The 25,323-nt window shown below is 41.1% G+C and overlaps 1 protein-coding gene across 1 annotated transcript in view; it reads left to right on the top strand.

Annotated features, from left to right (window-relative positions):
- Positions 1 to 25,323, top strand: part of ADAMTSL3 (ADAMTS like 3) — a 165,463-nt gene that overhangs the window by 127,926 nt on the left and 12,214 nt on the right. Inside the window, exons 16-22 of the mRNA XM_054272627.1 lie at positions 5,508 to 5,637; positions 6,687 to 6,879; positions 7,454 to 7,633; positions 8,379 to 8,532; positions 13,178 to 14,258; positions 16,296 to 16,423; positions 16,788 to 16,916. Coding sequence (XP_054128602.1) covers positions 5,508 to 5,637; positions 6,687 to 6,879; positions 7,454 to 7,633; positions 8,379 to 8,532; positions 13,178 to 14,258; positions 16,296 to 16,423; positions 16,788 to 16,916 — 1,995 coding nt within the window. The remainder of the gene's footprint in view (positions 1 to 5,507; positions 5,638 to 6,686; positions 6,880 to 7,453; positions 7,634 to 8,378; positions 8,533 to 13,177; positions 14,259 to 16,295; positions 16,424 to 16,787; positions 16,917 to 25,323) is intronic.

The raw sequence follows: 25,323 nt of genomic DNA, 5'->3' as shown, positions 1-25,323 counted from the left end.
CATACAACCAATGGCAATTTTCTTGCCATCTTAAATCCACTTTACTGCTTTTTAGCCAATGTCTTTGCCAGAGGTGTTCTAAACTCCAAGGTTTTTGAATTTTGAGGACAGCATCATATATGTAGGCTGAAATAATCTCTAGTCCTTGCCTGCTATTGCACATGTTGCAATTGCCTTCTGCATCTTCAAGGGTGAGTTTGTCCTTGCAAAAGCATCCCCATAAAAACTTGCACTTGGTGTGCAGACTGATGGGAATTTAAGGAGCCTGCACTGAACACAGCAGTTTCATTGCAAGGAACTTCAAAATGACTGATGAGCAGAATCTTGTGTTCAGCTTAAATTTTGTTCCTGAGGGAGCCAAGCATGAACTCTGTTGTTGACTTCTGACCCTTTCATGAATTTGTGAGATTCTCTGACCCAGAATCGTCCTGTAGGTGTTCATAGTAATCTAACAATTTGTTTGCTATGCAGTAGAAATGACTCACTTGAAGAAGTCTGAAAGACAATATCTGTTTGTGTTTTTAAGACTTGTATGGTATCACTGGTACTGTGTCTAGACATTTTCCTTATGTGATGCTCCTGGGAAATGTGGGAAGTTGTCAGGGTGTTTTATCAACGAGCAGCTTCAGAAACCCCCGTGTTGCTGTGCTAGTTAGGTGATTTTTCCTTTCTATCAGCTCTGGTCTTATGGCTGCCTTGGCAAAGGCTTTCAAACAGACCAAAAATTACCTGCCGATAAATAGTTTTAAGGGAACCAGACATCTCCTCTGTTTCCAGCTCACTGCAATGTACTAGCTAATGATCTCACTGTCTACTATTTTTCCATTGTGTAGTTCAAAGGAGCTGATCCATTTCTGCTAAGTTTTATGTTCAAATCTCATTTCAATTAGATGAACTCTTTCGTTATAAGAAATAAATGTTGTCTGAGTTTGGAATAACCCGGTGTAATGTAAATTATATTAGGTGCTTTTTCTCCAGTATGTATGCATCTAGCAGTGGCTATTAAAACAAATTCCTGTGGATTTCTGTATCCTCGGAACTCCCTGCCCCCATTTCTCGGTGCTTAACTCTTTCTGAATGAGGGAAAATTCTGCAGGCTCTGAGCAGGCTGGAAGCTTTTATGGCCAATATTTGAGCAAAGTCCGAATCTCTCTTTCAGAGCTTGTCACTTGCACCTTTTTTTTAATCCTCACGCAGACTAGACTTGTAATTCAGTCTCCTCTGGTCCCTGTGCAAAGCAGATGAAAAAATGCAGATGGAAACATTGGGTTTTTTGGGCATTAGATTTACAGAGGGTGATTTGCAAGGTGTTATCAAACATCATCTTTCCAGTTCTAGAGCAAGAGTCACCCCAGTCTTGGGTCACTTATGTGCCTTCTGCCCCAAACCTCTGTGGCTTCTCACACAGCACGTGAAGAGCCAAACAAGTTGAGGTTTTGAGTGCAGCCAAGTTGTTTTATGCCTCTTAGCATAATTAATGCTTCCTTCATCAGTCTTTCCATGAGTGTAAATAAAAGTTGTCGAGGCCTGTTAGTCATAGGCAGACATCACCTTGTAGTACCCGTAGGAAGCTCTGTCACCAGTCTGAAATCTAAAGATCTGGTTTTTTATTCAGTGCCTGAAGAAATCCCAAACTGGAAACAAGCCAGCTGCGTGCTTGGGAATCTCAAAATTTGCCTTCATTTTCCCTGAATGTTTTTTTGGGTTTCTTTGTTTTTGTTTTGTGTTCTCTTCAATCTGAAGAACTTTGGCCGTGATGTGAGAGCCCCAGAAGTAAGTATAATTTACATAATATCATCAGTAGGGAATTAATAATCATTATGAGAATAAAGAATATGCCTGAAGAGAAATGTTTTTGTTGTAATCTATAGCATTTCTTTAGTGTTGTCAATCATTTACTACTCAACAATATTTTAAAGGGATGCTTTTCACTTTAAAGATCTCTGAATGTTTTCTTGTTTAAATAAACGTTTAGTTGCAAGAGGCAGATTTTGGTGGTTAAATGTAATTATTATTATTAGTAGTAGTATTCTATATGCTTCAAAAGTGGTTATTTGGACCACCTAAAGTCATTACATTGGACTAAAAATAATGTGATTAAGCAATAAATAACATATGCACTTCCTGTTATTTCCTCTATAGCCTCTGTGGCTTTGGTAACCTCAGAGTGCAGTCAAGTTGTGTTTTCAGGCTTTTGTCTGGACCATAAGAGCTAAAAGTTTGCCATTTTATTTATGAGAAACCTGAGATTTTTAGAATATTAATGGATTCTAGCCAAATTTAAGGGTTCTGAGAAAAACAATGACCGTTCAGAGACTCACATATAAAGCTGAGAAAATTTGCTCTCAGCTTGTGTTGGAGTCACCTTGATAGCTGGTCACTTGTGTCATTTGTTTCATTAGCTGCAGATGTTGTTTACTCTTACAGAAGTATAAAATAGATGCACTGAGAGGCTCAAGGATGTGTAGAATTTGGCATTTCTTCTGAATTATTTTCAGCTTATAGTAAATATTTTTAAGAGGCCACCAAACTGGGACTACCTGATGTAAATAAATGTCCTTCCTCTTCCAGGTATAGAGAATAGATCCACCTTTTTAACATTTGCAGAGGAGCTTTCCACCCCTGTTTTCTTTGAACTTTAAAAATGCAGGAAGAGAAATTCTGGGCTTAATTCAAGCATTTTGCTCTTTTAAAACAGCTTCAAGCACTGTATATTTCATTGCACAGAAAAGATTGCAGAAGAATGTAAATGTATGTGGTTTGAATGCTGGGTTAAAATAGAAAATATTCTATTTCACTGAATAGTAGGGTAATTACTACAATAGTGCATCAGATTACTGTAAAAATACTTAATGCTCCCTGCTGCATACATAATGTTTTAGTTAAATTATCTACTATGTTTATATTATAAGCCAAGAAAGTCATACATATAAAACTTTGCTTGTTTGAATAATAGATTTTTCCATTTTCCAATCGACATAGAATAAGTTTATCAGCGATTGAAGTTCCCAGCTAATGGAAAATTATACTTTGGGGTGAGAAATCTGATTAATTGTAAAGACATTTTGACAGTTAAGTTCAAGCAAATTTAACATCAATTAGGTGCAGTTATTTATTGAATAGAGTTCTTGAACCGAGAACGAAGGAACAGGAAGGGACTTTGTGGTGGGTTTTTAACAACTCTTTAGTATCCATTTTGTACTTACAGCATCAAAACAGGGTGCAAGTTTTCTTTCATTGAGGCCCCTGTGGGGAGGAATTGCTAATGCAGTTTGTGCTCTGCACTCCAGTCGAATGAAAAACACACCACATATCAGCATTTTCTTCTCTTAATGTGATTAAAGCTCCACAGGTCCTGCTGCAAGGCAGGAACCCTTAATGAACTCCAGGTGCCAATTTGTAGACAGACCCCATTACCTGGTATGACATGCCTCTTGTTCATTCGGCTGGCCAGTTTAGATTATATAACACCAAGATAAAAAGTTCCCATGGCATTATTGACAATTTAGATGGTCTGAGGGGAATTTCATTTCATTCCCCTCCTTTGTGGGAGATGTTAAGACAATTCTATGGGGTGCAACCTGTTCCAGAGCAGAAGCATCACCTTGGAGCAAGGTTTTCTCACAGAAACATAGGGAGGTCAGCAAAGCTAAAGCTTGGTAGCGTACAGTAGATTATGACCTAAAATATACATTATACGGATGCTTGGCATGGGTTTTATTACTTGTCTGGTAAGGCAAATCTGTTTCTGTCAGAACCAAACTCTAAATGCTTCCTTTTCTCCTGTAGACAATCAAATGTGCATTTCCTATGTAAGGGGAAAGGGAAGCTGCTCCTGTTAAACAAACACTTGAGGACTGACTTCAAAGAAAGCTTTTGATTCCTCTACTTATAGAAGAAAAAATATGTTTATTGCTTTGTCATCTTTGGGCATTTTCATGCCTGTATTGCAGTCATGGTATTTGTTGTTAAATATTTATTCTCAGCCTGACTAGTAGTTTTCCCTCAATGCGTGTGTTCTACATTAATAGAATTATCAATACTTTGATACAGGAGAACTGAATAGGTTATCAATCATATTTAAGGTCAGCTCTTTTGTTCTATAAAAATTCATCACTGTGTGGATGTAGTCAAAACATTTATATAACAAGGGCTTTCTGAACTGCAAATGAGTCCCTTGAGAGGGGATCTCAAGGTGTACCAGAGAGCCTGAAAGAAATTGGAATTTGTGTTATTCTGAAAATTGCTACTGGTTTACCCCTGCTGAGGTGTCTGAAGTAGTTGGACTGACTCAGGTGGGGCTGTGGCCTGGGCTGGCTAATGCACTGGATTGAATCAAAATTGCTCATAGATGGAGGGAACACCTTTGGTTTATGAAAAAATGTCAGTGCTGTGTACAGGAGAGAAATATTGGCCTGGGGGTGGAACTTTCTGTGTCAGGTATTCCAGCCCTCTGGAATCAGAATGGGTGGTGGTCAGCAGTGTCCTTACAAAATCACTGAAGATAAGTGAAAGATAAGGAAAGGAATTTTAAATTCTATGAAACTGGCTCTTCAAGAGCCATTTTAACCTGGAAACAATAAAGGTATTTTATGATTTCAGCTGTTTTGTTCTACAGGACTTGGATCATTAGTATAGCTCATATAGAACAACCCAGATACACAGAATCCCCCAGGCACATCACAACCATCTTGTAATTTATGAGCATGTGAGTGAGCTTTGAAACTAAGCAAGGCTTTTATACTAAAAAAATATGATATATGAAATTGGATAATTGCAAAAGTTTAAAATAGGAGTAGTTCACTGAATGTGTGTTCACTAAGCTGTCTTGTTCTAAAGGAAACTTATATTACGTTTCATTTTGCTCATAGAAACTTGAGCATTAGTAATCTTCCATACTTTAGAAATAAGATCCAGGTAGCAAGAGCTGCAGATCAGAAGGTGCCAAGAATGGTAACTAGTCAGGAAAGCTCTAGGCTGGTCAGATTTGCTGCCTTCAGCAAAACCATTGCATCTCTTGGCCACTGAGAATGGCTGACTAAACATAGAACGTTTCTCCTCACTATGGCTTTGCAAGTTTTCTCATTTTATAACATTTTTTGCAGATCTGTAGGTTTTTATTAAAGGCAAGGTAAGTGAGAAGCAATCACTTTCACCTCAATTTTGGCAATGGAGGTAGCAGCTGGTTTAGGATCATTACAGAACCAGTGCATGCAGCCTCTGGTAGTAGCTTGACAGAAAAACCTGGTCTTTATTGGTTTTCAGTGCAGTAGAATGTCAAATGATGACTTTCAAATATCACAGAAGTAAAGTTAAGATATAATTCACAAATATCTTCTGAGAATTAAGTATATAAACTGTCTCTGCATTCCTTTTTGCTTGAGATGTTACTTTTAAGCCAGCTATCTAATCCAGTGCTTTTTTTTACTGATTATTACTCAAGAGCAAGCTTGACAGAAATCTCCTCCATTTCCAGTGTTTTATGGGTGTTTTCCTTTCAAACGCAGGCACACAGGAAGCCATTGCCATGTGCCTGCACGTGGACACAAAGCAAGGTGTCACTGAAAGCCTGTGTGACAGTTCCAAGAGGCCACCCCCGATGACTCGGACCTGCAACACGAAGCTCTGCCCCCCGAGGTACCCTGGAATAATGGAATTATGTGGTGGCAAAGGAAGGGTTAATGGGGCTTAAATAAACATTGGCTTTCTCAGAAAGGGTTCAGATTGCAGGACTGTGGTTGTGCTTTTGGGATGGAATTTCACTACTTCCGTTTTCAGCAAGGTTTTGGGATTGGGGTGTTTTTTTGGTCTTGTTCGCTCCTTTTCCACTCTTCATATCTCACTGATGAAATAGGGGACATTTTCTGAAATAAATCTCTTCCATGTTGAATATCTGCCAGAGTTGGAAAAAGAGCCTTAACTCTCCTAGTAGTAGAAGGAAAATTTTGAGGATATTTCACAAAAGAAAGGCTGAGGATATTCACTTTTTATCTATATTGAATTAAAAAAAAAATGAAATGATGATTTAAATGCACCTTAATTTAATGCTTCTTTAGTAGCCTCATGTAGTTCTTATGTTTATTTGGACGTTCTGGGGAAAGAACAAACCCAGTCTAAATCCCAGAAAACCTCTAGGCCTTTTGATCCCTTGAAAGGGCCGTATGTGAAATTTTGATGTGTGCTGACTTGTTTACCCATTTCTGATCTCTGACATCCCTGAGATCCTTTTAAATTTGTTTCTATGTGTTTGCAGAAACCTGCTCTTGCTAAGTGTAGGGAACAAGCTAACAGGAACAGGATGTTTGATAGAAAACATATACGCATCTAAAGGAAGTTTTCTAAATATAAGAAAGGTCTATTTACATATTTACATTTATCAATGTAAACATCAGCAGGTTGCCAGCAGGCTGCTTTTAAGAGGACCACTCTGAAGGTAAATACTGGAGTAAAATTTGTCTGAAAATGACAAAGTTTGTTACTTTATTGTTAATAAATTCTGCAATTGCTTGTTACCAATTTACACTTTTGTGCTCCAGCCAAACCGAAGGGGCGTTTTAGCCATCGATCAATAACCGAATAACCGTGCCTGCAGCTGAGCTTTTTGCTGGGCTCTGTCTGGGTGAGACTGCTCCTTGCCCAGGGTGAGGAGGGCTGCTGAAGCAGAGTTTTGTTGTGTTTTGGCGCAGGTGGCAGAGCGGCCCCTGGAGCCGCTGCTCGGCGAGCTGCGGGGTGGGCATCCAGAGCCGCGCTGTGTCCTGCCAGCAGCCCGGGGCGCCCGCTCCTGCTGCCCACCTGTGCCCGGAGCCACGGCCGCCCTCCCTGCAGGCCTGCAACCAGATTGACTGTCCCCCTGCCTGGCACGCCGAGGAATGGCAGCAGGTATGGCTGGGCCACAGCAAGGGTCTAAATAGGCTCCTCTGGCCAGGGACCAGAAACTATCCTGCATGGAAGGCAGCTCCCGACCTTCCGTGGGTGTTTCAAATTCCATCATTGAACAAACTAACCCAGAACCACTGCTTTAGACTCCTGTGCTGATGGGTAGTCACAGGATGAGGTGGAACTCATTGTTAGGATTTCAGACGGATGGATACCTGTTATTCCACACATCATCACTCTCCCTATGCTCTCTAAACACAATCACTTTCTTCTTGTCCTTCTTCTCCTTCTTCCCCTTCTTCTCCTTCTTCCCCTTCTTCTCCTTCTTCTATTAATATATTCATGACATTGGCTTAATTCATAAGATGCATGGTTTTCTCTAAGATTTCTACTACTTCCATACATTCAGGTAGTATGTTTGACATTTGAACTCCAGTTCTCATCTCCAATATATTAACTATTTTAGCATTGAATTTTTCCATGCTGCTTGATGTCTCCTTGAAAGTAGATGTCATTTTTCAGGAGCACAGATGTCCGTGCAGGTGTAAATGCTGTATTTGATTCTTCTCCTCCTCAGTGTTCGCGTACCTGTGGAGGGGGCATTCAGAGCCGCAGGGTGTCCTGTAAGCAGCTGCTGACAGATGGGAGTTTCCTGAAACACCCTGATGACACCTGCCAGGAACCCAAATTGCCAACTAGTAAAGCCTGTGCAAAAGTTGATTGTCCTCCTCAGCTGGTCTTTGGAGAATGGTCCAAGGTAAGCAAACCTCAGTAGTAGTGAACCAAACCCCTCCATTGCAACAAAAGCTCTGAAGGTTTCTGCCTGGGTAAATGAGCTGTTTGGAGCTGCCAGGGCAGCTGAAGCTGTCACAAAGCCTGTCCTGAACTAAACTGTGCATGCCAGCCTGCAGCCAGACTGATCACAGTGCTTCAGTCACTGGGGGACATTGCAGGCTTTCCACCATACATGTTTGCTATCAATAATTTCATGGTACAGCTTCCAAAAAGCAAATCTTTGCATTATTCTGGAATACATCCTCCTGCTTTCCTGATTAATGCAAGCCTGCTACCACTCCCCATTCAAAATGATTTAGAAAATTGAATTTAGAAGCTGCAATTACAGTTTCAGAGAGGGCTGAGAGACTTTTCAGAGACTGTTTAGAACCTGCTGAGTTGTTTCTCTCAGGTACCAGATCTTATTGCTCTGTTTTGCCCATGGCTGGGCATAAACACTGTCGTGTTACTTTAATTCACTACTTGCTTGCTGGAAAAACTGTCTCTCTTATATTCTTATTGCCTGGAAAAGTGGAGAGAGTTTAATAACTAATAAATCAGTCTAATAACTAGATAACACAAGGATTCTTATGAGGTAGTGTATTCTTTCAGAACTAAAAAATTTAAAAAAATATTAAAAGAAAACCACCACAAAACAAACTAGTTTAAAATGAGCATTTGTGGTGTGGAGCACCAGGTTTAGCTTGACTGCATCCTTCCTTTCACAGTGCTCAGTAAGCTGTGGTGTTGGAATCCAGAGAAGGAAGCTTGCCTGCCAAAACCTCACAGCAAAGGGCCAATATGTCACATTAAATGGATCGATGTGCAGTGCTCTGTCTCCTTCCCTGCTTGTAAGGTCTTGTCAGATGAATGCCTGCAACAGTAAGTATGTGAATTTATCTGGTTCCTTGCTGATTTGGAATGATCTATTTATAAGGAGAAATCTGCGTGCACATTAATTCACTCATCTCCCTACACTATCACAACATAACTTGGCACAAACTGAGTGTCATAATTGCTATACCAGTAATAACAGGATTACTGTTATTTTCATTTCTACCACTCAAAAACAAAGGTTATGATCTCAAGAAGTAGTTTTTGAATACATATTATGGTGCATATCTCTCACCTTCACTCTTATGCACCATTTGATCTGATTTTTCCTTTATCATTTACACTATTCCAACTGGAAAAAAAAGAGAAAAATTAATAAATTTAACATAAATTACAAAGGACATTAGAAAAGATAAGAATCCAGATCTGCCTTGTCTTTTCTCTGTATGTTTGTATTACACTGGACATTTTGCTTAACATGGTGGAATTCAAAACCTGAAACTCTGTGCCAGTGATAATTTTAGGTATAATTTCTATCTCTCCCTGTAAAAATTACAGTCTTGGCCTCATTAGCTGCACAGGGAGTGGTGACAATACAGGCATTATTTGAAAAATCTGATGTTTTATTACTGTCTATATAAGAATTTCTTCAGAAGGATTGTCTGTGGGAATTGTGCAGTTTGGGCACAATTGGGTTGTGATACTGATGGTAGTTGCACTAATTGTTTAACAGTGATGTAAAACCCTCTGTGATACAGAGTGTGTTCAATTACATCCACTAATTTAGAATAGGCAGGTCTAAATGCAGGTTCCTTATGTGTGAACCTGTGTTCCCCTTCCTTTATAATGGAGAGTATTGGTTTGCAGATTTGGGGAGCAGGGGGCTGAGAGGACAGGGGAAAAAAAAAGAGATTTTAGTTTTGAGCTGAGGGAAAACAAAAAGCCATTATCAATGGTTTGGTTCTGATTACAGGTCAGATATAACCATGTTTTGACTCAACTCATGGTGTTGTGAAGAAATGGCTACTTCATACATTTTGAAGCTTTGCTTTAAAAATGATTCACAAAACAACATAAGAAATAGAATAATTACTGATTCATACATAATATGAAACTTCTTTCCCTGGCCTGAATTTCAGATTAACATGCCAAAATCCTGAGGTTCAAAACTCCACTTAAATAAAGCCCCGTGGACTTTCAGGAATGTCCTTGGCATAAGGTTTAATAAAATATTTTGAGTTGCATATCTATCTGAATTTAATTAATTGTGGATAGTTGAATGGCAGTGGAGCTGCTTTGCAATTTGCTTGGTTCAGACTGATATTAATGTCAGCATGTCAGCTTCCAGCACGGTGCCTAGAGAGCAGCACACGGGGCTGCAGAGGGAGCAGCATTGGCCAGAATGGGAGCAGATCAAAGCCATAAAGAGAATTACTGTCCTCTCCCTGCATTTCCATCACTCTGTGGAGCAGGGGAGCCTTTGCAGCTCGGATCTGCCTGGGGATTCTCTCACAGTGCACCAGGAGGGCAGGGGAAGGTGTCAGGCTGCTCCACACCTGCAGCTCCTGCCTGGGTCTTGCAGAAGGAGCCAGGGCTGGGACAGCAGCAGGCTCTGGAGTCCCAGGAATGTGCAGGAGGCATCTCCTCTGCATCCACATCTCCTCTGTAGGACAAGGAGTGATGTGGATGGGTGAGGAGCAGTGTGGTGTGAGTGCTGTTGGGGCTTCTTGGCTTGGAGAGCAGTTTCTAATTCTCCCTCTTCAAGATGATGCTTCTGTGGCTCACGAGTGCCTTTTTTACTGTCTCATGACAATGCTGAGTCATTTTAGACTTAATCTTTTACCCTGAGACTGGTAATTGTAGCTGCTTTCTGACTTAGGAGTGCTTATTAAGTAGAAACATTCCTGACTCCGGGCTCTGAGAAATAGGAAATAACACCAGTCTAGCCCTGAGGTCACCAGGATCTGAAACCCAGCTGAAGCTGTTCAGGACCATTACAGGTCACAGATGCAGATGGATTTGTATCAGGTGATAATGAGGTCCAAAGGCTCCAGCACATATTCCATAAGATTTACCTTTACCCTCCCAAACAGTCCATTACCTCAGCAGCTGCAAGATTGAATGACAGTAAGGACCTAGAGAATGCAGAGTTATGTGGCCTCATACATTCATGTGACCTTATATATTTATATGGCCTGCCATCCACAACTCTGAACTTTGTTTCACTCTCAGCCTTGCTCACCAGTCACCAGTAAAAATACACACACACCCTTCAGTGTTGAGCTGCTAATGAGAGTTAGTGGTCTGTCTTTTTTAAAGAAATGAAATGGATGAGACTTGTTAACATATTTATAAGTATGCACTGGGTTTAATTCTAAGCTGGAATAACTAGTGTAAACAGACCACAGCCTGAAGTATTTTAATTTGTGTGTTTAAAGTTACACTTACTGTGTCTGTAAGTTGGGTTTTGAAAGTAGAATATTTAATATTGGAACGTTTCCCTGATATATTCTCAAATATTTGGGGCCCAATAACTTATTAAAAACAGGACGCTACTTTAATAATTTTAGTAAACTGAATGCCTAAAACAATATAATTGTTGTACTATGTGAAATGGTTGAGGGAATCTTGTGTCTGGATAACAAATGCCGATTTAAAAGCTGTGTAATTATGAAACCATGATATCCCCACAGGTCTGAACTCATTACCCAAAACATTGAAAATAACCATTTTGTTTCATAAGCATAAGAACGCACTCCAGGGTGTAGTTCCTATAGTGTACACACTTATTGAATGCTTGAAGCATTTAGCTTTTCACCTATTTCTTCACAGCATATTTGGAGCACATGTATACACAGATTTTCGGGTATCATTTCTGTGCCATCAGCCTAGTTGTCTTTTTATTTAAGTACCTCCCAAGTGGAAAAGCAGCACCGATTTCAGATTCAGACGAGCTGAGGAATGTTTTGATCCCTGTGTCCATTTCCTGGCCATCAGCTCCTTTCTGCGGGCTCTGAGCTTTCTCTCCATCACATACCAAAGCTCTGGGTCACCGAGCACAGCGGGGCTCTTTTCCAGCACCAGCAGCGTTGTTTCCCGACCCTTCCCGTGTGGCCGATCTGGAAGGGCTCGGGGTGTGTGTGTGTCCCTGTTCATGCCGAGCTCTGTCCGTCCTGCCCGGCGCTCCCGCCAGGCTCGCTCCGCTGGTCAGAGCGGGCACTGCTGCTGCCAGCGCTGTCAGCACCGCGGCATCCACAGCTCTGCATCCAAAACACCCCTGTGCCTCCTGTGCTTTCCCATCCCTGGGAACGCCTGCCACAGGGCTGTTCATCCAGGCAGATCCCCAGAAACCTTCCAGCATATTTATCCAGGCAGCTCCCCAGAAGCCTTCCTGTGACAGTGTTCACAGGGCTCTTGGATTGGGGAAGAGACAAAGATCTGACTCCACGTTTCAGAAGGCTTGATTTATTATTTTATGATATATATTACATTAAAACGATACTAAAGAATAGAAGAAAAGGTTCTCATCATAAGGCTAGCTAAAAATAGAATAGGAAAGAATGATAACAAAAGCTTCTGTCTCGGACAGAGAATCCAAGCCAGCTGACTGTGACTGGCCATTCATTCCAAACAAACTAACATGAGCCAATCACAGATGCACCTGTTGCATTTCACAGCAGCACATAATCATTGTTTACATTTTGTTCATGAGGCCTCTCAGCTTCTCAGGAGGAAAAATCCTAAGGAAAGGATTTTTCATAAAAGTTGTCTATGACACCTTCCAGCATCTTCATCCAGGCAGCTTCCTGGAAACCTTCCAGCATCCAGGTGCCTGCAGTTCAGTGCAGGAGGAGTTTCATAATACCCTTTGTCTCTATATCCAGCCTGCACAAACCTTTATGCTGTTATTGCCTGCTTTTGTAATTCATCTGATCACTCTATTCAGCCTCTCAAAATTCTGCCTTTTTTCTCTCTTTCCTTGCTTCCCTCCCTGCTTTCTTGGCACAATACTGTCAGCAACTCATCTTTCAACCCTAATGAATTACCCTCAGCGTGTGATTACAGGGTGGCTTTGCCTGTTGCATGTGCTGTGTCTTCACTGACTGTTTCTTTCACCTCCTGCACTGCTATCAGTTTGGCTTGACTCAGGCAACCAGCACAGCCAGCCAACATTTTAAATAAGAGTCAAGGGGAGCCTTACATTTTGGATAGATTTTGTTTTATTTAGGTCATTCTGCACTCAACAGTGCTCAAATGTGGGGAAAGTGATAATGTGTTCACATTTTTTTAATTCTGTTTTTTCATTTCCATCATGCATAGCCTTTCTGAGGCAGCAGTAGGAAATATAACTGGAATATGAGCATATACATGGAGTAATATATAGTATGTGTACATATCCTCTCATATATATGTGCACTATCTATGTCCTTCACATAGGTATATGTTGCCTGGATCCTTTTATTGCTAGGAGATTTGGGGAAGAAGCAATAGAATTCTTGGCCAAAGCAAGGGAATGTTATGGTTTCTTGTTGTTCATATTTTTGCATTTTTGTGACTCAGATAAAAGCTCTGTGTGTTGCAGTCTGACTTGAACAAAGTCAGGAAAAGCTCTTTCAAGCATTCTGTGAAAAGCAGATTTTGTTAGCATGACTGCCAATGACTAGATGCTTTTCAACACATTGTTTTCTTGCAGAGATCAAGCCCAAGCTTCCAGCAAAGTTTTCTGCCCATGGACCTCAGATTGTCAGCATTCACCGGGTTTACATTCAGACACGGCCGGAGAAGCGCATTAATTTTACCATCGGAAGCCGAGCCTACCTACTCCCAAAAACCTCTGTGGTCATTAAGTGCCCCGTGAGAAGGTTCCAGAAGTCCCTTATCCGCTGGGAGAAGGATGGACAGCGCTTAGAAAACTCCAAGAGGCTTGGCATCACCAAGTCGGGCTCGCTGAAAATCCACTCCCTGGAGGCTGCGGATATCGGCGTGTACCGGTGCATCGCGGGCTCTGTGCATGAGACCTTTGTGCTCAAACTCATCGGGACTGACAACAGGCTCATCGAGCCCCCAGCCCCCCAAAAACAGCCCAGCCAGCCCAGCCACCCAGATCACAACGAGGCCAACAGCCTCGGGGCTAAATGGCACAAGATGAGCAAAATGTGGCAAATGTGGAGCAAGAAGAACGAGCTCTACCTGGGCGACAGGCAAGTCAATGATCAGCCATTCCTGAGGAACCTCGGGAGCTTTGGGAGCAATTCAGCAGAGGAGTTCAGCTCTCAGGAGTTCAGGAACAAGCGCCTGGAGGCTGCAGTTCTGCAGGGTGCCTACAGCATGGACACGGCTCAGTTCGAGGAGCTCATGAGGAACATGAGCCAGCTCATTGAAACTGGCGAAGTCAGCGATGACCTGGCGTCCCAGCTCATCTTCCAGTTGATTGCTGAATTATCCAGGCATCCACAACCAGCTGCTGAAAAATGGAAGGGGGCCCAGGATGAGAAAGTTCCCTCGAAACTCCCAAGCAAATCGCCAAATGAATCCGAACGTTTCAGCACAAAAGCGGTCGATAAGTTAATGTTTGACCAGAAGGTTCCAGTTATTATGAGGCAAAGGGAAATTCCTCAAGTTTCCTTCAACAAAACAGTAACTGTACGAATTGGAAATACTGTTTTTCTGACCAAGAATACTCATCTTGTCAATCTAGTGTGTGAAACAGCTGGTATGAGTGAAGTGAAATATACTTGGACAAAAGATGGCGAGACATTAAAAGCCTCTGCAAAGTAAGTAAATAGCTTCTCTTTTACTTTTGAATGACTTACTATGGCACTGTCGACGGAAAAAATCCACCCTGCTGTGCAACATTAGGACATACTGTTGTGAAAATGAGATAAGCATGGCCACTGGGCCTGCCATCTTTCTAGTTAAGTAATTTATTTTTATTCTTTCAAGTGTCTGTCAGGTTGTTTGGCTTTACTGACATCCAAGTGTTTGGCCATTTCCAGGATACTACATAGGACGATTTACTATTTTTATAAGGTGAAGTGTTTTGGATGTCCTGGCTGTATTTTTTTATCTGCTTTAATCATTTCAGCTGTGTCAGAAAAAGAGCAGATTTACCCTCAAATTAGGGAGGCTATTGGATTTGTTCAGATACTAAATGCAGTAGGAACACATTAAAAACATCTGCCATGGTATAGATGAAAAGAAGTCTTAGCTCTTACTTACTTTAAGAAGGGAAAATATTAATGGTACCCACACTATTCTTTAACACACTATTTAGGTATTACTGGAGCTGCATAACTTCAATTGAAAAAGAAAAATATGAGCTTTTATGGATGTTTTTCAATACTTTCAAATATTTCTGTTGAGGACAGTGAAATTCAGAATAATAAAGAACCTGTATTACCATCACATTTCAGATATTGACAAATGAGTACAGCAAGCTGTTACAATCAGATATTTGCTCAAGCCTGAGCAAATACTTCTACTTCCGTGCTGATAAATTAGAAGCTCACCTGGTAATATTAACATTAACTTTGTGTGTGAGCCTCTTGGAATTATAGCTAGCTCTTGAGTAATGAAAAAACTGGTTCAGAAATGATAAAGATGCTTTTGGATATTTCTCAACATATTTAACTGATTAAATGCACTGCCAAGAAAAATATACTTCTGCAGAGCTATCAATTAAAGCAAAGATACCCAAACTAAGCCATTTTAAAAAGTGAAAATGTTTTTGGAATCATGTGGCTCCCACCAGTTAATAAACACCAGTTATGTTTATTTTGTGAAATGTGCATAATTTTCCATTAATTTGTAGCAAGTGATACTTCAATTTTTGTGGACATGATGGTGTCTTGTTTATTCACATGATGGAGTATGTTTGCTTCCTAATTTTTGCCCAGACTGATATTCTTGCACTTAAGGCAAAGTAGGTTTATTTCCTAATTTTTTCCTAGTAAGGTTTCTTCTACAAAACTCTACATATAGGTGTGTGGACCCAAAAGTGATGTTAATAGCATTGCATCTGAAAGAGTGTGAGGAGGTAAATGTTCTTTATCTGTCAGGTTTGTAAAGGGATGAACTTGAGCCATGCATGAGCTGGCTTGTTTTGTTGAGATACAATTATTTTTAATATTATTTTTTGTTAATCTATTATGTAAATATACTCAGTGTGGGAAAACACCAGCTGCAGGTTTTGGGGATGTGCTGAGTGTATGGCAAGTCATGTAACTTAGTGCTGAGAAACGTAACAGAGGAGAAAAGTTGTTATTTTCAGCTTCTTCCCCAGGCTGTGATCCTCCTCTGAGGACAGGCAAGGTACTCAAGACACCTGTGAGGTTTTGGTGGAAGACTTTACCTTCAATGGCGACATTTTAAAAAAGCCCCAACAACCCCAACCCCATCGTAATTTGAAAGTCAGATCAGGCCATAGATTTGTGAATTCCCCAATCCTGCTGAAAACCAAGCCTGGTCCGGAGAGATCGATTTCTTGCCAAGCCTAATACTTTTAATTGTGGTATTCTGATTTATTCACACTTTTGAGCCCAGGGGATCCTGGTTTGTGGTAGCAAACTCACTGCCCTTCCAAGGGCTGCAAGTAGGACACAGCCCTGTAGAAGGAGGAGATGTGCACAATCCTCCCTGTGTGTATCCCTGAGTGCTCCTGGAGAGGAGGCAGAGCTGGGGCTGCCTGTGCTGCTCTGGCTCTGCAAGCTCCTAAAAAGGAGCTTTGCTGCTCTATCTGTAACTTTTGCAAGGACATTCAGCTGGGTTTGTACCAGGGGTGTAACCCTTGTATTTCCTGGGTTATTGTGCAGGGTGATCCTGGACACCCCTGGAAGAGTGCAGATTCGGAATCCTACTCAAAAGGAGCTTGGTACCTATGGATGCCTGGTGGTTAATGACTCTGGTTTTGACATGGAAACATCACTGCTGTTGCGTGCAGGTAAAACAGTGGCATTCCACAAAAACAGGTTTTTACACTCTCACACCCACACACACACATATATATATATACACATATATGTGCGTATAAATATAAGCATATAAGCACCCATGCCCACTGCAATGTGAAATAGTTTCTTTTATTGGCAACCCATGAAAGTCTGCCTGATTTAATAGGCAGCAGTAAGATGGGCTTGTTGCTTTAAAACCACAGCAGGTGTGAACTCAGTCCGCCTGTATCTGTCCCACCTGTCTTTTCTGGCTGCTGCTTTGCCGACTGAATTTTGCTCCAAACATGATGAATTTACATACAAGATCTATGTTTAGAAGTTAAATAAAGCTTTACTATCCCTCTCATTTCAAAGAGGTGCCTGTCGTCTTGTCCGCTGTGTTAAATGTGACAAATCTGGAAGCCAGAAGTTTCTCAGCAGTTGTTGGAGGTACAATCGTGGCAAGAATTGGAGCAAATATTTTGATTGAGTGTCCAGTGAAAGGTAAGTGAGAACTGCAGTGATGTTGCTTGTAATATTGGAATCAGGAATTTACCTTATATCTTAAAATAAATTACCAGTAAAGGCTGAAAGTCATTGATCATTAATGTTTTTTATTTGGCATGTCACCCACACCAGTCCTATTTATTTTCTGCCTGTCACTTCAATTTACATACACATTTGTAGGTTCAGGGTTTCCCTAAATGGGCTTTCTTTCCAAGAAATGATCTAGGGCTCCACTAGAGAGCTTAAAGCCCACCAGGGTGAGGGGCTGTATCGCTGCAATGGTGAGCATGGGCAGCTGACTTGCTCATCAAAGAACTTTCCTTACCCCTGTTGGAGATGCACATCTGTCTAGACTGTTGTTAAAACTGAAAATGAAATCTCCAGCCGTAGCCTAATAGAACTTTAAACCTGCTGGTGAAGTGAACTCACCTTTTAGAGCCATCAGTCTGCAGCTGCAGTGAGGAAACAAAGGACAGTGCCGAGCTCTGAGAGAATACGGATATTTTCTAGCTCAACATCTGTGGAGGAAGAATAATATCAATCAGAATTAACATGCATTAAGCAGTTCACTGCTGCATTTTACTTTCTAACCCTTTGCTGGAAAGGTACCTATTTTCTTTTTAATCTTACCATTTCTATCTGTGAGGTTTGAAGTGTAATATTTCAGTCACAGCAGCAATATTCTGTCAAACATTTAACAAGCTGAGCTCAGCCTTTTGTGAAGATGATGTGTGAAAGTGCAAATAACCACGAAGGTTGCAAGGGAGTGCACAGAACGAGCTCAGAGCAGCCAGTGTGTGCTGCTCACATTTACGTGCTGGGAAATGCATATCAGAGGGTGTTGATACTGAACCAGGGTAGTGATAGAAATATATATATGCAAATAGCTCTGCATACAATAGTGGCGCCAGGCTGACATGTATTAGGACATGTGGCTCTGCTATTCACTGTTGTACCAAGGCTAATTCTTTGATGAAGTAATATTTTCCAACTATAGTTTGGCAACTCCTTGTATAACTGACCTACATCTCAAATTCAGCAGAGAGTTCATGTCACACTGTTAATATTAATATTGTTAGGATGGGTAAGCAGTTAGCAATTTAAATATAAATTAATATTTTCACATGGGACTGTAGATTTCCAAATGCTTTAGAATTGTATATATTGGTGAGCCAAACTTTAGTTATGCTGAGACACCAGTGTTGACTTAAAAAATGATTTATCTAATTGCTTTATTTCCTGTCACTGCCAAGGAAGTAAGTATTACTGTTTGTGAATAAAATAGAGCTTGCAAGTCTTAAAATGTCACTAAGTCTGGAAGCAGAAAAACTTTTGCAATGACGTAAGCAGAGTTTTCCTGTTCTTCTTTCCTTAATGGAAAGTAATAAACCACTGACTTCAGAAGATTGAATTTAATAGCACCGTAGGCTGATACGTTTGTCTCATGGGTGGGACCCAAAAACGTGGCCATTTGCAGTGTAGGAGGATGAGAACTTTACTGTGAATGCTGATAAAAGGTAATAGGAATGATCAGACCTGCAAAAGTAATGATGAGAGAGCCCTTCTTGTATAGTCAGGCTGGATCTGCAGCACCTCTTCCTCGCTGCCCTTCCTCCTGACTGCTCTGCCGAGGATGGGTTTGCCCTGGGAGTTTCACTGGGTGAAACATCAGTGGATGAGCCTTTGTGCTCTCCATGTTCTGCCAGGAGTTTATTCAGGATCCTTCCACACAGACATTACTCATGCAGATTTCTCACTGGTGTCACATCTGCTCTTGGGACTCCTGCTAGCCCCCAGAATAGTTCTCCATAAAAGAACCATCTGATGAACAAAGTGTCTGTGTGTGTGAAGAGTATCAGTGCCATGCCAGTAGCAGAATTATTACTTTTAAATTTCTTGGCTGCAGTGACCTCTGAGGGTTTTTTTCTGCAGAATGAATAACCTAAAGGACCTTTTTAGAGTTGTTCAATCCATAGTTTCTTCTGCAAAGAAATTGACCTATTGAAGATGTAAACTTTAATATTTTGTGCAGCGTTGGCCTTTTGGGTACAAGTTTGGTTTTTTTTTAATTTGGTTCTTTTATTCTTTTGAAAGTCTTTCTCACTCCAAAAATCATATTGAGATTGAAAAAAGCCCTTTGAATTTCTGAAGACCAATGTGCCCTAGTAAATAGAAGAGCATCAAAGAGCAGACTAAGAAAAGTTAGCTGAACTGTACAAACTGATGGTTTCTCTTTTTAGTTTATACAAGACTATTTTTCCACTAATTATAATAAACTCCCTTTTATAGCTCCCACACGAGCATACGTTAGGAGATATTCATACATTCTGGGTAGATTCATATTCCATTCTTACAGCCAAGAGCTTTTCAATCAACACACATGGTATAAATATCAATACTGATTGCTCCAAATTGCTCTTGGATAACATTTATTGTATTTGCAAAAAAAACCCGTCTTGTGATTATTGGTAAAATAAACTAAAACTGTCAGACTTCATTTATTGTAAAAACTTTGAAAGTTCTGAGTTGAAGTAGAATAGAGGGAAGAGAGGAAATGTGAATAAAATGTGCGTTGTGTGCCGCTTGCTGGTGAGAGCAGGGAAGTGACACACACTGAGCTGAGGTTGTTTACACTTCTCCTTGCAGCTCTGAAATATCTTGGCACACAGGCCTAGAAAAGTAGAATCTGCACCTTCATCCAAATTCTGCATTCCTACGAATACATTTTGGCTCTCTAATAATAACATACTGATAAAAAATTGTGAGAAACACACAAACCCTGTTGTATCTTCTTGCACAGGATTTTCACAAAGGTGGACCAAGTATTTGCTGTCAGTGTTGGAACTTGAAACAGGTCCAGAAAAATCAAGATTTTGATTTTTCCATCTGTTGCTTCATTTACCCACACTATTCCAAATGTAACTGTGATGCTGTTCTTTGTCTTCTATGCTTAACCCCTTTAGAAGGTGTCAGTGAAGAAATATAGAACTTTAATACAGAGGATTTTGCCTCCTCATTTCTTTTAGGGTTTTTTTATGTTCTAAAGGATATTAATAATAGATTTAAAAAGTTTAAAGGAATGTGTGCAGTTTTATTTTATGAGGAAGGAGTGACAGTATTTATAATTAGTATAATAGAAGGACAGAACAAATAACATTAAAGGGAGACAAGTGCATGTGGCAGTCAGAGAAAGGTCTGTGCATGGTTCTGAGCTCCGTGGAACACCAGCATGCCTGCTGGGTGCTGTCCAAACCAAAACTAATGGCAGAGGAATGGATGAAATAATAGAAAATATAAATGGGCTATTCTTTAAAACTGTGGTGAATCCTGTTTGCAACTTGCTGACCTCATCTCAAAAATGACACAGTAGAGCTGGAAGAGGTAGAGAGAAGAGCAGTAGCGGAAACAGGCATGAGGTAAAGGCTACTTCTGGAGGGTATTTTGAGGAAGGGTTGTTCAATAAGTGACATGATTTTTGTACTCTGCCTACACATCCCCAGGTGCCCATTGTTGGAGAGAAAATGCAGAGTTAAGTGGACTTCTGGTCTAACTAAGGATAGCAATTCTTATGTAGTGCTTTGATTTCTGATAAAATCATATTTTTGAAGTCCATGTGTATGTATCTATTTTATGATGACAAACATCTGATGATCAAGTGTGATCCCTGGTGATGCAGCACTGTTATTCAGTGAAGTGAAAGTATAGTTATATAATTACACCAGCTGGGCAAACCAGTCTGTGCTAACAGTGCTGGATTGTGGAAGTGTCCTGATGCACACCAACTGAGTCTTTGTTGGGGGCTCACTGCACAATTCACTCTAGCAGTCATTAGCTGCTAAATAATAGTTGCCTTATTTTAAATACCTGATTTTGAAAAATATTAGCTTTAAACTTCTCCAGCTGGAAAAAAGATTAAGTTCTCTTTGACAGCCAGAGAGCTAAACAGAACCTGACAGAGGTTCAGGAGTGGGGTGGGAAGGGGTCTTGCTTTGGGAACCTGTCTGAGGAGGTCACCAGATGTTGGTAAGAATACCTAAATCCTGCCAGATGCTGCTGCCACCTAGGAAGAGGGGCTGCTGCAAGGCTGGTGGGAAGCAGGAGAGGCTTTGGAAGCTTTCCAGAGAAGGGGCAGAGTCAGAGGGAAGGCTGGGGGTAACACTGAGTGCCAAAATGCCCCATGCTGGTGTGTTCCTGGTGAAGCTGGCAAGGTTCACACAGGTAATTTCAGTAGCAGCAGGTTTAGGCTCTTTAGGGTTCACTGGAAGTTGATTGCCCAAGCATAACTCAGATGAATATACAGGCAGTTTGAGAATTCTGCTGGAGGAAACACAAAGGTGTAGCAGTGGGTGCAATTGCTGTGTAGGTTATGCTCAGTGCACTGGAGGTGTTAGGGGGTGTATTGTAAATAAAAATCAGGTGGCATTCATTGTGTGGGTATAGCTGACCCAGAATTGATTCCTCTGAAAGGTAGACATACAAATTTAGCCACTGAAATAAGGCAAAGTTCTAGTGAAGTGCAGCAAAATGTGCTTTGTGCCAGCACAGTTCTGCCTTGCTCTTGAATGGGAAACTCAGAATACTTTATGAGATCCTACATAGCTGGGGGACAAATTTCTGAAGACGTATCCAGTGTTTTAGAGCAGGTAGTTAGTAGGCCAAGGTTTTTATGGTGTGTAATATTTCACAGGGCTTTCAAGGTTGGAGGAAATTTGGTTTTGAACACTGAATATTTTAAGGGCACCCTATAGTGCAGATTCCATTTTTTCCTCTTTTTTTAAACACGTGTTTTGCAGTCCCATCCGGAGCTAGAGTTTTTTTCCATAACATTTGCTGTCCCAGGGCCACTCATGGTGGAAAATGACTTTTTTCATGGAACATTGAGTATTGTAGAGCTGCTCCAGTGCTAGTGGAAAATAACCTGTGTTTGAGGTCAGAAAAATAGATTAAACTAATTTTAAAGTTTTATAGCCACTTAAGTCTATAGAAGAACTTTTTAAGAGGATTTAGATCCGTTGTAAGAGTAAGATTTGCATTTTCAAGGTTTCTTTGAAAACTAAGAACGCCTGAGTTCAGGAATGCATCTTTGTTCATGAAGGACAATTACAGCCATCCTGAATTTTAAGTATGTGTTTAATTGCATTCCCTGATAGGGATGGATTTAGTCTCATGCTTAAGTGATTTCCTGACTTGGAGCTGTAGGATACAATTGTTGGATTGTGCTGCTCTCTGGATCCAGTGACAGATCTCCCATTTGAGCCCCTGGGATCTTTACTGCACTCAGGGATTCTGAGCCTTTGGCAGTTTGGGGGAGTTGAGCCTTTGGGCTCATCCTCAGCTGCATCTGCATGGAGATGGGGTAGGAAGGACACAAAGGTGGCTACAGGCCATCTCTTCCGTCTTCCTCCTTCCCCTTTTCCTACTCTCTGTGGATCAAACCAGGAATTATTCAGTTTGTGACTGTTCTTGCTGCAATTCTGTAATGAACAAATGCTCCTGAAGACAGCATGGAAGTTATTTTAGTTTATTTAAAGTCCCTGTGTAAATCAATCTTTAAGTAAGCAAGAGTCAAGCATCTGCAGTAAAGTTCGACCTTGAGCACAGGACAAAATCCTCCATGAATTCCTACAAATATGGCCCAAATCTTAGGAGTAATTTCAGCTCCTTCTAAGGGAAGGGAAAAAAATAAAAAGCAACAATTTGGTTTTGGCTTATTTTTGCTTCGTTTCATTTCTCCTTTATTGAGAAAACTGCTTAAAACTCTTATTTACATGAGCTCTAAAGGGTAAAACAGAGGGTTTAGGCCTTAACCACTTGCCTAGGAAAAAAAATTGAACTTTTTCTTGGTTTTGATGGTATGCTTGAACTTGGTCCTGCAGTTTCTGTGTAGGAAAATTGGTGTTTTTCACACCAGAGCCTAGAGAAGCCTTGTCACAAGAGGAATGTGGGAATTGTGTACTTTGCCTGCTCTTTCCCAGGAGCTCCTAGCTCAGTGTGCAGAGCTGCATACCACTAGGGAAGGGAAATCTTATCTCATCGCAGGAGGAGTAAATATGAAATCTGCTTTCTAAAGAAGCAGCACTGGAAATCTGCACAATGGAAGGTTTTGCACCTGAAATGTGCTAATGCTGACTGCATACTGGGGTTGTGATGGGCTATGAGATGGAGTTTTATGCAAGGTACTCCTAAGCAAAAAAACTAAATGCACACCTAAATCTAGTTTTCCTAAATGTCCTCTAACAGTAGGAGTTTCTCCTGATAGGAATTCCAGAAATGAAAATATAAGCAAGAACTCTGTCTCTCATGAGATGTACAGCAGAAAAGGATTTTTCACTGGCCAAAGGAACATACAGATAAAGTGAACGTAAAGATAAAGTCCAGAAGGGCTTGAAATGCTTGTACTGCTTTGCCCAAGAATGTGAAGGAGCTGGACTGTAGGGATGTCTTTTTCTCCAGCTTTGTTTCTTTAATCTGTTTCTAGGGTGTCTATTAGGAGGTATCAGCCTTTTTTCTGAGTGGTTTCTCCACTGTGTCTCTCTGGATGCCCAACTCTGAAAGCATTTTATCACAGCTTTGGGTTGCCCAGAAAGGCAGGGTTAGAAGCCCTGGTTAGATTTCTGGCATAGATCTGTGCCCTGGCTGCAGAGTCCTCCTCTCTTTTCCTCTCTTCATGCTCTATTCTAGTCTGTAATAGGTCCCTGAATTCCCTAAAGCAACCTTTTTTTCCTTTTTTCCTTTAGCTTAGGACTCAGTCTGAGCGCTTGCCTTAATACTGTTAATGGCAGTTTAGTCAAAAGCCAGTGAAGAGGTCAGAGAAGGAGCTTGATTACAAATACCAGTGGCTCTTAAGCACACAGTCCAGTATTTCCCAGTCTCACTCTCAGACAGTGAATTGGTTTCCATGTAATACAGGGGTGGGGAAAAAAATGGAACCAGGAAATGCAAAATCTTGAAGGCTCCTCAAAATGCTTGTGAAGAGGCCAGCTCGGAGGGGCTCAGCACACAGTTCACACAACAATAATTAACTCCTAGATAAAAATCTTAGTCCTTGATAATTTAGGGTAAAATACAGTGCAGGGATGTTGTGATTATTCCCACTGCTGTTTTGAGCTCAAACATCTCAACCCCTCAATGGGAGCACCCCGAGGGTGTCCATGTGACATCAGCTGCTGGAGAACAGCAGAGTGCACAGCATTGGTGGTGCTTTTAGTGTGATCTATCTAACTGCTTGTTTTCCATGGATTCCCCCTCACACACATTATGTTTAACTGCTTGTTTTCCATGGATTCCCCCTCCCACACATTCTATTTAACTGGTTGTTTTCCATGGATTCCCCCCACACCCATTCTATTTAACTGCTTGTTTTCCATGGATTCCCCTCCCACACTCTCTGTCTCTCAGTGCCAGCCCCCCAGGATGGCCTGGGTGGATTCCTGGTGCATGACAGCCGGGCTGGCTGCTGGCCTCTGGTGCAGGGCTCTGTCTGCACTTCTCCTCAGACCTACAATTTATGTTTGTGTGCTCACATTATTCACTTGAGTAATGGCGCGATTTACTTGTGTGTGTGGTATTACTCACTTGTTTTCCCCAAAGAGAAACAAATACAGCTCTTTGGAGAAAGAAAGAGGAATCATTTGCTATAACTTGAGTTTAAGGTGTGTGACAGATACCCAGTTTTGAACTTACAATGAGTGGCAAAGCTATTCTGCAGATGTCTTCTGCACACTGAACTCCAGTTCACATTTTTAAAGGCTCTACATGTCTCTGAATAAAGGCACACGTAGAGGAATAGAGACATGGCAATTTTTCTGGGACAGCTCTAGGATATAAAGCGTTTGGAAGAAAAATATTTGACTTCAGTTAAATCCTGGGAATGAGCTACACTCCTGAATGCTGTCATGAGAGCAGAGGGAGGACTATCATGAGGTGATATTGCACTGATGTTTGATAGAGGCTCAGGTTAAAAGTTTAAATTTGAACCATTCCAAACGTTTTTGTGTTTTGTGGAATTTGCCTTTAAACCTTTTTACTCCAGCCCCATCTCAGCTTCTTTTTGGCTCTGATTGGCCTGCTGGGCCTTGGTGCCCGTGAGGGTAGTCTGGCTGCAAGCCTCTAGGTCTGAGAGTAAAACAGCTCAGAACCTCACACCACCTCCTCAGCCCATCTGCAGAGTGAGTGTATATGCCTGAATGGCTATGGAAATAACACTGTAAAGGAAAATTGTCTGAGAATTATACACTTTAGCCAGAAATCTGGGTAAAATGGAAAAAAGACCCTTAAACCAAGACCTCATCCTAATTCCAGATGGATTTCTCAAAGTGGCATAAAGCTTCTTCTAGAAACTTGAAAAACAACTTTGTTTTCGGGCCGCTGTGGACTCTGCAGGTCTTGTTTTAATCAGCTTTAT

This window comes from Melozone crissalis, unplaced genomic scaffold (genome assembly GCF_028551555.1).
Source record: "Melozone crissalis strain CALT ecotype California unplaced genomic scaffold, PUWL_Pcris_2 ptg000014l_1, whole genome shotgun sequence".
NCBI lineage: Eukaryota > Metazoa > Chordata > Aves > Passeriformes > Passerellidae > Melozone > Melozone crissalis.
The sequence above is the reverse complement of the archived record's forward strand: the minus strand, read 5'-3'. Positions and strand labels throughout refer to the sequence as shown.